This window comes from Oryctolagus cuniculus, chromosome 2 (genome assembly GCF_964237555.1).
Source record: "Oryctolagus cuniculus chromosome 2, mOryCun1.1, whole genome shotgun sequence".
Classification (NCBI taxonomy): Eukaryota; Metazoa; Chordata; class Mammalia; order Lagomorpha; family Leporidae; genus Oryctolagus; species Oryctolagus cuniculus.
This window is the reverse complement of record NC_091433.1, coordinates 178,680,725-178,694,450: the sequence shown is the minus strand read 5'-3', so window position 1 is coordinate 178,694,450 and position 13,726 is coordinate 178,680,725. Positions and strand designations below refer to the sequence as shown.

Here is a 13,726-nt window from a genome sequence, read left to right as displayed (position 1 = left end):
GGAGTGCAGTGGAGGATGGCCCAAGTGCTTGGGCCCTGCACCCACATGAGAGACCAGGAGAAGCACCTGGCTCTTGGTTTCGGATCAGCGCGGTGCGCCAGTGGCAGCACACTGGCCGCGGAGGCCATTGGAGGGTGAACCAACGGTAAAGGAAGACCTTTCTCTCTGTCTCTCTCTCTCACTGTCCACTCTGCCTGTCAAAAATAAAAATAAAAAAAAATAAAAATAAAATGTGGTATATATATATACTATAAAATCCTATTCAGTCACAAAAAAAGAGATAAAATCATATCATTTGCAAAAACATGGACGAACCTGGAAGGCATTACGTTAAGTGATGTTTAAGACATTATGTTTAAGTGAAAACACCAGGCACAGAGAAAAGAAACACCATATAACGTCACATGTGGAATCTAAAAAACGTTCATGTCGTAGAAGTAGATAGTGTGGTTACTAAGAGGGAGATAGGTGACTGGGGATATGTTGGTCAAAAGACACATAATTACAATCAGTTGGAAAGAATAAGTCTACAAAATAATGACTACAGTTAATAAGGACACACTGTATTCTTGAAAGATGCAAAGAGATGTTATGTGTTCGCAACACAAAAATAATTATGTGAGGTAACACATTTGTTAATGAGCCAGATTTAACCATTCCTCAACATAAGTATACCTCAACATATCATCATATACATGAAAAGTTCAATTTTATCAATTTAAAAATAATATAAGGCCGGCGCCGCGGCTCACTAGGCTAATCCTCCGCTTTGCGGCGCCGGCGCACCAAGTTCTAGTCCCGGTCGGGGCGCCGGATTCTATCCCTGTTGCCCCTCTTCCAGGCCAGCTCTCTGCTGTGGCCCGGGAGTGCAGTGGAGGATGGCCCAAGTGCTTGGGTCCTGCACCCCATGGGAGACCAGGAGAAGCACATGGCTCCTGCCATCGGATCAGCGCGGTGCGCCGGCCGCAGTGTGCTGGCTGCGGCGGCCATTAGAGGGTGAACCAACAGCAAAGGAAGACCTTTCTCTCTGTCTCTCTCACTGTCCACTCTGCCTGTCAAAAAAAAAAAAAAAAAATATATATATATATATATATATAAAGTATTAAAATAGAGTTCATTGAAATTAGGAACTTCTGCTCTTTGGAAGACACTATTAAGAGAACTAAAAAGGGGGCCAGCATCGTGGCGCAGTCGGTTAAGCTGCCGCCTGCAATATTCACATCCCATGTGAGTTCCAGTTCAAGTCCCGGATCCTCTGATTCCGATCCAGCTCTCAGCTAATGCACTTGAGAAAGCAAAGGAAGACAGCCCAAGTACTTGGGTTCCATATGGGAAACCTAAATGAAGTTTTCTAGGCTCCAGGCTTTGCCTTGGCCCAACCTCAGCCATTGTGACCATTTGGGGAGTGAACAAGAAGATGGAGTCTCTCTTTCTTTCTCTCTCCCTCTCTAACTCTGCCTGTCAAATAAATATATAAATCTTTTAAAATAAAGAGAGAGGGAATTAAAAAGCCCAGTCTATGAGAAAATATTCACAAATCACATCTCTGTCATGGGTCTGGATATATAGACTATATGAAGAATTTCAAAATTCAGTAAGAAAACAACACAAGTTAAAAAAAATGAACAAGAGAACTGAACAGATTCTTTACCAAAGATACACTGCTGATACATAAGCACAAGTAAAAACACTCAACATCATTAGGAAAACACATTAACTATTGAATTAATTAAACAGACTGACCATACCAAGCGTTGATAAGGAAACAGAGCAACTGGACTCTCACACACTCAGTAAAAATGGTACAATCACTGTGCACAAGGGTTTGGCAATTTCTTAGAAAGTAAAATATATATCTAGCCACACAACCCAGTCATCGACTCCCAGGTATTTACTAGGAAAATGAAAATGTATATTCATCCAAAGCTTTGCACATGAATGTTCATAACATAATTTCATTAATTTTAACAACCAAATTGGAAACAATCTTAATGTCCATCAACAACTGAATAAATAAGCAACTCAATATATCCATACAAAAGGAATGTTAACTCAACAATACAAAGAAACACATTACTGCTACACTTAACAACACAGGGGAGTCTTGTAATAATTATATTTGATGAGACAAGAAAAGGAATATAACTGTATGATTCCACTGATATATATGAAGTATGTACAACAGACTACACTTCAATTATACTTTAATGAAACTGTCTTTTCTGTCACAATACACCTCCACCATTAGTCACATTGCTATATGACAGTGACTCCTAACTGGATAGAGGGATTTCTGCATACTGGGACAAGCTACTAGTGAGATAATTCGGAGACATCCCTTCCAAAGAATCAATCATCGTCCTAAAACATAAGATTTAGAGTAAAAAGACTTAAGATCTTCCTTGAAAATGTTATATTAAATGAATGAAGACAGAGGAAAAAGTCACATCTAAGCAAATCTATAGAGATAGAAAGTAAATCTATAGAGATATAGAAAGTCAATCAGTGGTTGTGAAGGGCTAGGGAGAGACAGGGATGCAAGTAATCAATCTGGAATCAGATAATGGTGGTAACTGCAAAACCTTGTGAATATATTAAAAACCACTGGACTGCACACACATTAAAATAGTAAATTTCAAGGTGCGTAAGAAGTACCTCAGTTAATAGTGATGGAATTTCTCAAGATCTGGAAAAAGTCAAGCAAAGCACAACCTGTGACATTGATTACATATTTTTAGATTTATCAGCATTAGGATACTATGGATAAGTTATTTAACCTCTTGGAACATGAAAATTCTTGACCAAAATCATGACTCTACAAAAAAGAGCTCAAAACACTACAAAGTAATAAAAAGCATGAGCAGCAGTTAATAATGAATATAAAACTTGTAAACTAAACTGGACATGCCTCACATAATTCAGTGTTGTTACTATGTACATTAACATTCTTTTGGTGGTGTATGCAGATATATGTAGGAAATGATACACAGAACTGAGGAAAGATTTCATTTTTTAAAGTTCAACCATTTTTATTTTTTAAAAAGAGATGCAACAGAATAAACTGGTCAGCTACAAAAAGGAAAGAAGTTATTTAGAGTAGCCTACCTATTGGAGGTGCTTGGTATCGATCCACTGTTTTTCTTTGTCTCAAATTATAAGGTCTATCATTTTCTTCTCCTTCTGCCTCTTCAACTTCTATATCTCCATCTTCCTCTTGAGATTCTAGTTTCCCCAACACAAAAAGAAAAAAAAGAGCAATATTTTAATCCATAAGATTTAGTTCACTCTAGAACTGAGTATTTACATTTAACTCATTACCATTTCTGCAAAGGTGACATTTAAAAGTGGCATAATTTTATGATACAACATAAATCAATATAATTACAAAGCAATCTAGGGGCCGTCGCCTTGACACAGCAGGTTAAAACCCTGGCCTGAAGTGCCGGCATCCCATATGGGCACCGGTTCAAGACCCGGCTGCTCCACTTCCAATCCAGCTCTCTGCTATGGCCTGGGAAAGCAGCAGAAGATGGCCCAAGTCCTTGGGCCCCTGCATCCACATGGGAGACCCGGAAGAAGCTTCTGGCTCTTGGCTTTGGATCGATGCAGCTCCGGCCGCTGTGGCCAACTGGGGAGTGAACCAGCAGACAGAGGACCTCTTTCTCTGCCTCTCGCTTCTCCTCTCTCTCTGTGTAACTCTTTCTTTTCTTTTCTTTTCTTTTCTTTTCTTTTCTTTTCTTTTCTTTTTTTTTACAGGCAGAGTTAGTGAGAGAGAGAGACAGAGAGAAAGGTCTTCCTTCTGTTGGTTCACCCTCCAAATGGCTACAAAGGCCTGAGTGCTGCGCCGATCCGAAGCCAGGAGCCAGGTGCTTCTCCTGGTCTCCCATGAGGGTGCAGGGCCCAAGCACTTGGGCCATCCTCCACTGCCTTCCTGGGCCACAGCAGAGAGCTGGCCTGGAAAAGGAGCAACCAGGACAGAACCAGCGCCCTGACCGGGACTAGAACCGGAGTGCCGGTGCCGCAGGCAGATTAGCCTAGTGGGCCACAGTGCCGGCCAACTCTTTCAAATAAATAAATCTTAAAAAAAAAAAAAAAAGGCAATCTAAACCACTATAATCCAAAAGTTGTACCTATGAAATTTATATTATTAAATAAAAGCTTTCTATAAAAAATTAAAAATAAAATGCAGATATTAAAGATAATACTTTTCCAGGCCGGCGCCGTGGCTCACTAGGCTAATCCTCCACCTAGCGGCGCCGGCACTCTGGGTTCTAGTCCCAGTTGAGGCGCCGGATTCTGTCCCAGTTGCCCCTCTTCCAGGCCAGCTCTCTGCTGTGGCCCGGGAAGACAGTGGAGGATGGCCCAAGTGCTTGGGCCCTTCACCCCATGGGAGACCAGAAGCACCTGGCTCCTGCCTTCGGATCAGCGCGGTGGGCCGGCCGCAGCGCGCCAGCCGTGGCGGCCATTGGAAGGTGAACCTACGGCAAAAGGAAGACCTTTCTCTCTGTCTCTCTCTCTCACTATCCAAAAAAAAAAAAAAAAAAAAAAAAAAGATAATACTTTTCCTACCAATGGTCAACACAGTTCTCTGTTAAATAAACCAGTTATGATCATACATGATCTTTTGATTTACACAGAAACTTTTAAATACAAAACAATAGAAGATGACTTAAATTTCTAACAAAGTACAGAAAATCTCAATCAATGTCCAATTAAACACTAAATAAAGTTACTATTCAAATACTACTTGATAATTGGAGGGAGCATGAAACAGACTTTAAGAATGTTTAAAGTAGTTTATTTCTTGACATGAGTGATAACTCTGACAATTCATCTAACTGTACACTTAAAAATTTAATCTATAATGTACATAAATCCTAAAAAACTCATTTTAAAAAAGTGGTTTGCCTATGTTATGATGTGACATCTATTTAAATTAAAATAGGCATATGGTCTCCAAATGCAATATATTTTATGATTATAATCACAAGCATTTATCAATATGACACAATCATATAGGGCACAGAAAAAATTTCAAGTTGCTAGTGATGCTGAATGATGTGGGGAAAAAAAAAACCAAAAATGCAAGGAACTTCATATTTTACTCATCACATCTGAAAGTTTGTTTTATTTTTTAACTATTTATTTATTTGAAAAGCAGAGTTACAAAGACGGAGGAAGAGACAGAGAGAGAGAGAGGAAGATCCAAATGGCCACAACAGCTAGGGCTGGGCTAGGCTGAAGCCAGAAGTCACAAGTTTCCTTCATGTTTCCCATGTAGGTGCAGTCCAAGCATTTGGACTGTCTTCCGTTGCTTTCCCAGGCACATCAGCAGGGAACTGGATGGGAAATGGAGTAGCCTGCACTCCAACTAGCACCCATATGGGATGCCAGCATTGCAGGTAGTGGCTTAACCTGCTACAGCACAGCACCGGCCCCTTACTTCAAATTTCTGAAAAATTTTTATTGTTACTTTACAGAGAAAACTGGCAAATACAATATTATATATCTAACTAATACTACAAAATACCTGTATCCAGATTTTTTAAACCTTCAAAAAATTATTTTTCAAATATCAAAAAATTATTTTTCCAAAAAGCATATACAATGTAATATACTATTCATTTTGGATAAAAATTCTTTTTCAGAAGATTTATTTATGTATTTGAAAGGCAGAGTTACAGAGAGAGAGGAAGAGACAGAGACAGAGCTATCATTCATCTGCTGGTTCATTCCCCAAATGGCTACAATGGCCAGAGCTGGGCCAGGCTGAAGCCAGGAGCTACATCCAGTTCTCCCACATGGGTAGTAGAAGCCCAAGTACTTGGGTCAACTTCTGTTAGTTTCCCAGGCACATTAGCAGAGAGCAGCATTGGAAGAGGGGCAGTTGGGACTCAAAATGATATCCATATGGGATATGGGCATCACAAGCAGCGGCTTAACCAGCTGTGCCACAACACCAGACCCCTGGATAAAAATTCTAGACATGGCATATCTACGTTAGAAATGCCACAAAGGTGTTCAGTTAATGAAAAGGGCCGGGGGGATCACATTATAGAGCTGTCTCATCTTTTCTGATTTTCTCCAAAGGAAACAATATAGAGATTCTAGCTATAACAATAATATTTGCTCAATAAAATATCTTCCATAGAAATACCAGCTTTTCAAAACTGGCTAATAATATATTAATAACAGATTTTGAATAATAAATACAATCCTTCATCTAAGCTACACAAATAGAAGAAACCAGTATGACCCCTTGGTAAAGTACTACTAATCTGCATTTATGATACACCAAATCCTCTAAAAATCTCTTTCAGTAAAGATTAATGATGACAAGGTGCCAACATTGTGCTACAGCAGGTTAAGCCACTTGCTTACAACACAGGCATCTCCTATCGGAGTGCTCAGAGTCCTGGCTGCTCCTCTTCCAGTCCAGCTCCCTAGGAAAGCAGAAGATGGCCCAAGTACCAGGGCCCTGCCACCTATGTGGTGGACCTGAATGCAGTTCCAGGCTTTTGGCTTGGCCTGGCCTGCCCCAGTCCTTGCAGCCTTCTGGGGAGTGAACAAGAGGATAGAAGATCTCTCTCCCTCTATCTCCCTCTTCCTCTTTGTCAGTCTACCTGTCAGATAAATAAATAAATCTTAAAAAAAAAAAAAAAAAAAAAAGATTAATGCCTATAGAATTCAATCCTTTAGGTGTACTAGTCATCAATTTATAACCTATGGAGCCAGTCTGCTTTGTGCCTTCATCATATGCAAAGCTCCAGCCCTAAAATTCAATATGGGTTCTTCAGTTCAGAATCTGAATAGGCCTTGGAAAAGAACCATACAATCTCTTCCACTAATATAATTACCATTTTCTCCAAACTTCACCATTACTCCTCCACGTATAATTAAATTTGAGGTTCAAAAAAATCCATAGAGGCTATGAATAGTAAAAATAAACTAAGTTAAGAGGAATCTAAGCACAAAAGAGGGGGACATCATTGTGGCACAGCAGATTAAGCCACCACTTGCAATGCTGGCATCCATATGAGCTCTGATTTAAGTTCCAGCTGCTCCACTTCCAATCCAGCTTCCTGCTAATGCTCCTAGAAAGGCAGTGGAAAATGGTCCAAGTGCTTGAGACCCTGCCACCCAAGTAGGAGACCCAGGTGGAGTTCTTGGCTCCTGGTTTCAGCCTAGCCCAGCCCTAGTTGTTGAGGCCATTTGGGGAAGGAACCAGCAGAGAAAATTGATCTCTCTCTCTCTCTGTCTCTCTCTCTGTGTCTCTCTCTCTCTCTCCTCTCACCCTTCCCTCCCTCCCTCTCTCTCTCACTGTAACTTTGACTTTCAAATAAATAAATACGGGGCTAGTGCTGTGGCTTAGTGGGTAAAGCCACCACCTGAGGTCCCAGCATCCCAAATGTGCACCAGATGGAGTTCCAGTTGCTCCATTCCAATCCAGCACCCTGATAATATGCCTGGGAAAGCACCGGAGGATGGCCCAAGTGCTTGGGCCACATGGAAAACCTGGAGGAAACTCCTGGCTCCTGATTTTGGATTGGCCCAGCTCCGGCCATTGTGGCCATTTGGAGAGTGAACCAGCAGATGGAAGATCTCTCCATCTCTTCACCTTCCTCTCCTTCTCTCTCTCTGTAACTCTGTCTTTCAAATAAATAAATAAATCTTTATAAATAAATAAATACATAAATCTTCTAAAATAAATAAAAAAGAAATGCGCACTTAAAAAAATAAGTGTAGAAGAGACCTCACCTAATAAGCAAATTAGGCTATGGCAAATACCGCTGCAGATTAGATCACTTAAGGACTACCAGTGGCTACTAATGAAATCAACGCTACAAAAGAATGTAGAATGTACATGTAAAAGCATTTTCCAAATGAAGAAAATGAAAACTTAGAATATTTATCTCAAGTTATACACCATATATATTCAAAAGCCAAAAATCACTCATCTACCAATATTTTATACGTATTGTTTGTATATACTATTTTTCTTCCCTTCCACCTGAACGCTGGTATTTATTCCATAAGGTATTGCACAAACCTTCTTCTTCACCTTCAGTAGAAACTTCATGATGATTTTGTATTCCATAACTATTTCTTCTCAATGATTTTCTTCGTCTTTTCACTCTTGAATACATATCCATGTTTTCCTTTAAAAAGAGCAATCTGTCAATTAACATAGGATTTATTCTCTGCTACATATAATGTTAGCCCAACGGGACATGCATGCTCAGTAAAATTTATGAAGCACATATTTGCAAGGCACAGATCCATAAAAAAGAAACTGCCTGAGGCCGGCGCTGCGGCTCACTAGGCTAATCCTCCACCTAGCGGCGCCGGCCTACTGGGTTCTTGTCCCGGTCGGGGCGCCGGATTCTGTCCCGGTTGCCCCTCTTCCAGGCCAGCTCTCTGCTGTGGCCAGGGAGTGCAGTGGAGGATGGCCCAAGTCCTTGGGCCCTGCACCCCATGGGAGACCAGGAGAAGCACCCAGCTCCTGGCTTCGGATCAGCGTGATGCGCCGGCCGCGGCGGCCATTGGAGGGTGAACCAACGGCAAAAAGGAAGACCTTTCTCTCTGTCTCTGTCTCTCTCTCTCTCTGTCCACTCTGCCTGTCAAAAAAAAAAAAAAAAAAAGAAAGAAAGAAACTGCCTGAAGTTAGTAAATGTAAAGGTCAAAAGAAAACCAAAATGTATAAAATATTAAAAGTATATAATGTCAGGGCCAGCACTGTGGCACAGCAGGTACAGCCATTGCCTGGGCACAGGCATCCCATATGGGCACTGGTTCAAGTCTCAGCTGTTCCACTTTGGAACTGGCTCCCTGGTAATGACCTGGGAAGGCAGTAGAGGATGGCCCAAGTACCTGGGCCCCTGCATCCATGTGGGAGACAAAGAAGAAGCTCCTGACTCCTGGCTTTGGATCAGCCCAGCTCCTGCCACTGAGGCCATTTGAGTAGTAAACCAGCAGATGAAAGATCTCTCTCTGTCTCTCCCTCTCTTTGCAACTCTTTCAAATAAATAAATAAATGTTTTTCAAAATGCCATCAACATGTTTTCTCCCTCAAACAAATTACAGTATAGTAGGAAGGAATAAGACAGATCAGATAATTACAAAGAAAGTAAAACAAGTTCAATGTGATAAAGAGAAGTATAAAACACTCTAGAATTCAAAGATCAGATTATAAAAGTCAAGGTATTTTTAATTAATTCAGTGCACAATTAAAAAAAAAGTTAAAGGTTCAAATCAGAAGACTGACAGAATCAGATCAACACTTTAAGATAATTCATCCGTAAAAAGCGTACAGGGCATTTTGGGGACGGCTATGGCAAGAGGTGAATGGATAAAAGAAAAAAGCAACAATAAAATTCCAAACTAAACTTGAAATGAAGACAAAGGAACAATTGTGTTAACTGAAAAGTATTCAAATGCTGCTCATTCTCCCTTCGAATTACTCAATAGGTTATACTTGCAATGTCTGCCAGAGTTGATATACTCACAAATTCTGTATCTGTCCACATTCGAAGTCGCTCCACTTCTCCTGACCGACGATTCCGTCTGATGTTAATGTTGTCCATTTCCTGCAGTACAGCTTCAGCAGTACTATATTCATATAACACAACCATGGTTACGAAAAGGAAGGGATCATATACTATGTCATACATGAAACAAGCTCTCCAGCAAAGCATAATAACACAAAGCACAATCATCTCTGATATGGAACTGTATATATCATAATTAAATATTTTCATAATCAGCATCCATCAGAAAACAATGCCAATAAAAAAGATTAAAAATGAAGCCAATCATCTTCTACCTTAATACACAAGGAGTATGCAAAAAGTCCATGGGAAATGCATATTATGAAAAAACTATGCATGGATTTCAAAGTATCTTGCACAAAAATAAACTTTTTAATTCCATTTTCCTGAAACTTTTTGAAAGACCTTTGTATTTATTAAAATAAAGATTAAAAAAAAGACAAGCCTTTTGTTTTTAAAACTTCAAATAAATTAATCCATAATACCACTAAAAATAACTATCAGATCCACAGCACTGGGAAAAACAAATTTAATCTTTTTATAAGATGGTAATAGTGAAAATTGTACGTGGCCAGCGCCGCGACTCACTAGGCTAATCCTCCGCCTTGCAGCACCGACACACCGGGTTCTAGTCCCAGTCGGGGCGCTGGATTCTGTCCCGGTTGCCCCCCTTCCAGGCCAGCTCTCTGCTGTGGCCAGGGAGTGCAGTGGAGGATAGCCCAAGTACCTGGGCCCTGCACCCCATGGGAGACCAGGATAAGTACCTGGCTCCTGCCATTGGATCAGCGCGGTGCGCCGGCCGCAGCACGCTGGCCACGGCAGCCATTGGAGGGTGAACCAACGGCAAAGGAAGACCTTTCTCTCTGTCTCTCTCTCTCACTGTCCACTCTGCCTGTCAAAAACATAAAAAAAAAAAAAAAAAAAAAGAAAGAAAGAAAGAAAATTGTATGAAACAAAAGGACTTGTAAAAAATTCAAAACCAAGTATGGTTAACTGAACAGGTATTCTCAGAAATTAGAAAACACTAAAGTCCAACAAATACACATCATCTTGGCAATTTTTATTTTATCTTTTTAATAAGCGCATAATATTTACTATGAATGCAGATACTTACCTACATACTTAACTTAATCTAAGTATTAGAATAATTAATAACCAAATAAGATACTAGCACTATAGAATATAAATTACACTGACCTCCCATCGTAAGGCCAATCAGGGTGACACCCGGTAGAGTTTTAATGTGTCCCCCCAACCCCGAAGTTAGATACTAGAAACTTAATCCCCAAAGCAACTGTGCTGAGAGGCAGGGCCTTTAAGAGGTGACGGGGTCATGAGGGCACCACCCCCACACATGGACTACGGCTACTGTGGTGGGAGTGCATTGGTTATATTAAGGTTAAGTTGGACCTTTTCTCCCTCACTTCCTTCTTTCATTATTGCCTCTCCCACTCCCTCCCTCTGCCATGTTACAATGCAGCTAAGTTCTATCACCTAGGTCCTCAGTCCTGGACTTCCCTGCCCTCAGTACCACGAGAAATAAATTTCTTTAAAGTTTAACCAGTCTGGTGTATTTCCTTCTAGTAGCAGCAAACAGGCTAAGACAAAAATATAATCTGAGAAAATAAAGTTTTGAAGATATAGATGCTGAACTGATGGTCAAGTAGACTCACTCACTAGCTAAGTGACTCAACCCCACACCCTGTCTCAAAACATCTTCAATTCCAAATCTTGACTAACAACACTACTATTTACTATATATCAAAATGGAATTTAATGTTGCTTAAAAATTATCAAAACCACAAATGTTAAATGAGCAAATATCAAGACTATAGTAATAAAGACAGAATAAAATTTACTTTTTATTATTTAACTACACACAAAAGCTTAAAAGCAATAAGAAAATTTTAACTAAAAAACTGTCTATCACTGATAATTTCTGTTAAATCAAACTAAGTTTTACAAGAATTAAATTTATTTCAAAGTCAGTGGTTCAGTTACTTTTTAAAACAATAACTGACTTAAAACCAAATACTTAAATGAAGTTACTTAATGCATAAACAGTCATACCTATTTACCAGTTGGTCAAATAACAAACTCTGGTTCACACTTTCAAATCTGTTTTTCCTGGATCGACAGCTTTTTCTGACTTCCATATCACCATTTATACAAGAAAGGTCCCCATCTCCCTTCTTTTCCCCTCGAAGGGGATGGCTTCGAAGGGCTGTAAAAAGAGAGATATTTCCATTTCAAAATACAAAAAGAGAGAAAAAACTAATTTTTAAAAGACTAAGTTGAATATAACTGTCTTAAATGGCTTTAATATTCAATAATCTAACATTTCCATGACTATTTTTCAATAATTTAAAGTATTTGCTATACTAATTTCTGAAAGTTTAGCAGTTATATACATTATGATTGAAATCCACCTATTTTCCAACTGTATAATGAACATACTATTAAACCACTCTAGTGGCTGGCACTGTGGCGCAGCAGCTTAAAACTCCAGACTGCAGGGCCGGCATCCCATCTGGGCACCAGTTCAAGTCCCGGCTGCATTAATTCCAATCCAGTGCCCTGTGCCTGGAAAAGCAGTGGAGGACAGCCCAAGTGCTTGGGCCCCTGCACCCAAATGGAAGACTTGGAAGAAGCTCCAGGCTCCTAGCTTTGATTGGCTCAGCTCCTGCCATTGCAGCCACCTGGGGAATGAACCAGCGGATGGAAGACCTCTCTCTCTTTCTTTGTCTCTTCCTCTCTTGTAACTCTGTCTTTCAAATAAATAAAATAAATCTTTAAAAAGTATCACACTCTACTTTTCTCCACTTTAATGCTTTACTCTAAGAATTTCAATACTAACCAGTTTCATAAAAGAATACTCACATAAGCTACTATGTCCGTTTGGTAATGTAGCACCAGGTTGAGAAGTTAACCTAGAACACAATTATATTTAATAGGCAAACACATCAACATCTGTTTAGATAAGCAAGAAAAAAAATACTACTGGAATTATTTTATATTATTACTAATATAATATGTTTTTAAGATTAAAAATAAGATTGGTAATTAGGAATTAATAAAATATAATAGCTAGTTAAAAATCAACTCATTAATTCAAGAAAAGCTTTAATAACATAAACAATTTACTCTATCATCAACTTTACAAATTAAAATCACAATGAAAAGGCTTAAGCTTAACATAACATAAACTAACCTGAAAAATATTTTAATTAATTAATGGAGGCTAGAAGTAGTACTGGCAATAGACACTAATTATTGATTTATAAATTATAAAAAAGGTGCTTGAACATCAATTTCATTTAATAATTTCTTCAAAATATTTATTACACATTTTAAACTGACAAATGAAAACTTAGCTGATTTTTCAAAATAGTCACTTTATAATTTTCCCTTTTGAGTGAAGGAAGAAAACTGTAACTCAATAGGAAGATACTAAAGGAAATGCATAAAACATGAAGACATAAGAAAAAGAGTACTTATTAGAATAATCAGAAACATCAAAAACAAAAATTAGGGGCTGGAGCTGTGGCACAGCAGGTTAAGCTACCACCTGTGATGCTGGCATCCTGTATGGGCACCAGCCGGACCCCTGCAGCCACATCAGAGATCTGGATGAAGCTCCTGGCTCCTGGCCTAGGCCTGACCAAGCCTCGGCCATTGCAGCCACCTGGGAAGTGAATCAGTGGATGGAAGATATCTCTCTCTCTTTTTCTTTCTCTCTCTCTCTCTCTCTATCTCCCCTCTCTCTGCAATTATTTCAAATAAATAAATATTTTTTAAAAAAGGGAACTTTTTAATATAATATACATGATTCCAGGCATATGGGGTAACGTTAAAGTAACATAGAAATTCTAACAATGTGACATTTCTTTTTTATTTTGTTTTGGTTTTTGGTTTTTTTGTTTTTGTTTTGTTTTGTTTTGTTGTTTTTTTTTTTTTATTTTTTGACAGGCAGAGTGGACATTGAGAGAGAGAGACAGAGAGGGAGAAAGGTCTTCCTTTGCCGTTGGTTCAACCTCCAATGGCCGCCGCGCTGATCCGAAGCCAGGAGCCGGGTGCTTCTCCTGGTCTCCCATGGGGTGCAGGGCCCAAGCACTTGGGCCATCCTCCACTGCACTCCCGGGCCACAGCAGAGAGCTGGACTGGAAGAGGAGCAACAG

General features: G+C 39.5%; 1 protein-coding gene across 4 annotated transcripts in view; it reads right to left on the bottom strand.

The window, feature by feature from the left end:
* Positions 1-13,726, bottom strand: part of ATAD2B (ATPase family AAA domain containing 2B) — a 221,521-nt gene that overhangs the window by 157,762 nt on the left and 50,033 nt on the right. For all 4 annotated transcript variants that reach the window (XM_002710061.5, XM_070069369.1, XM_070069368.1 and 1 more), the window contains exons 3-7: positions 12,429-12,478; positions 11,619-11,772; positions 9,507-9,609; positions 8,051-8,159; positions 3,106-3,222 (exon numbers count right to left, since the gene is read on the bottom strand). In XM_002710061.5, coding sequence (XP_002710107.1) covers positions 3,106-3,222; positions 8,051-8,159; positions 9,507-9,609; positions 11,619-11,772; positions 12,429-12,478 — 533 coding nt within the window. The remainder of the gene's footprint in view (positions 1-3,105; positions 3,223-8,050; positions 8,160-9,506; positions 9,610-11,618; positions 11,773-12,428; positions 12,479-13,726) is intronic.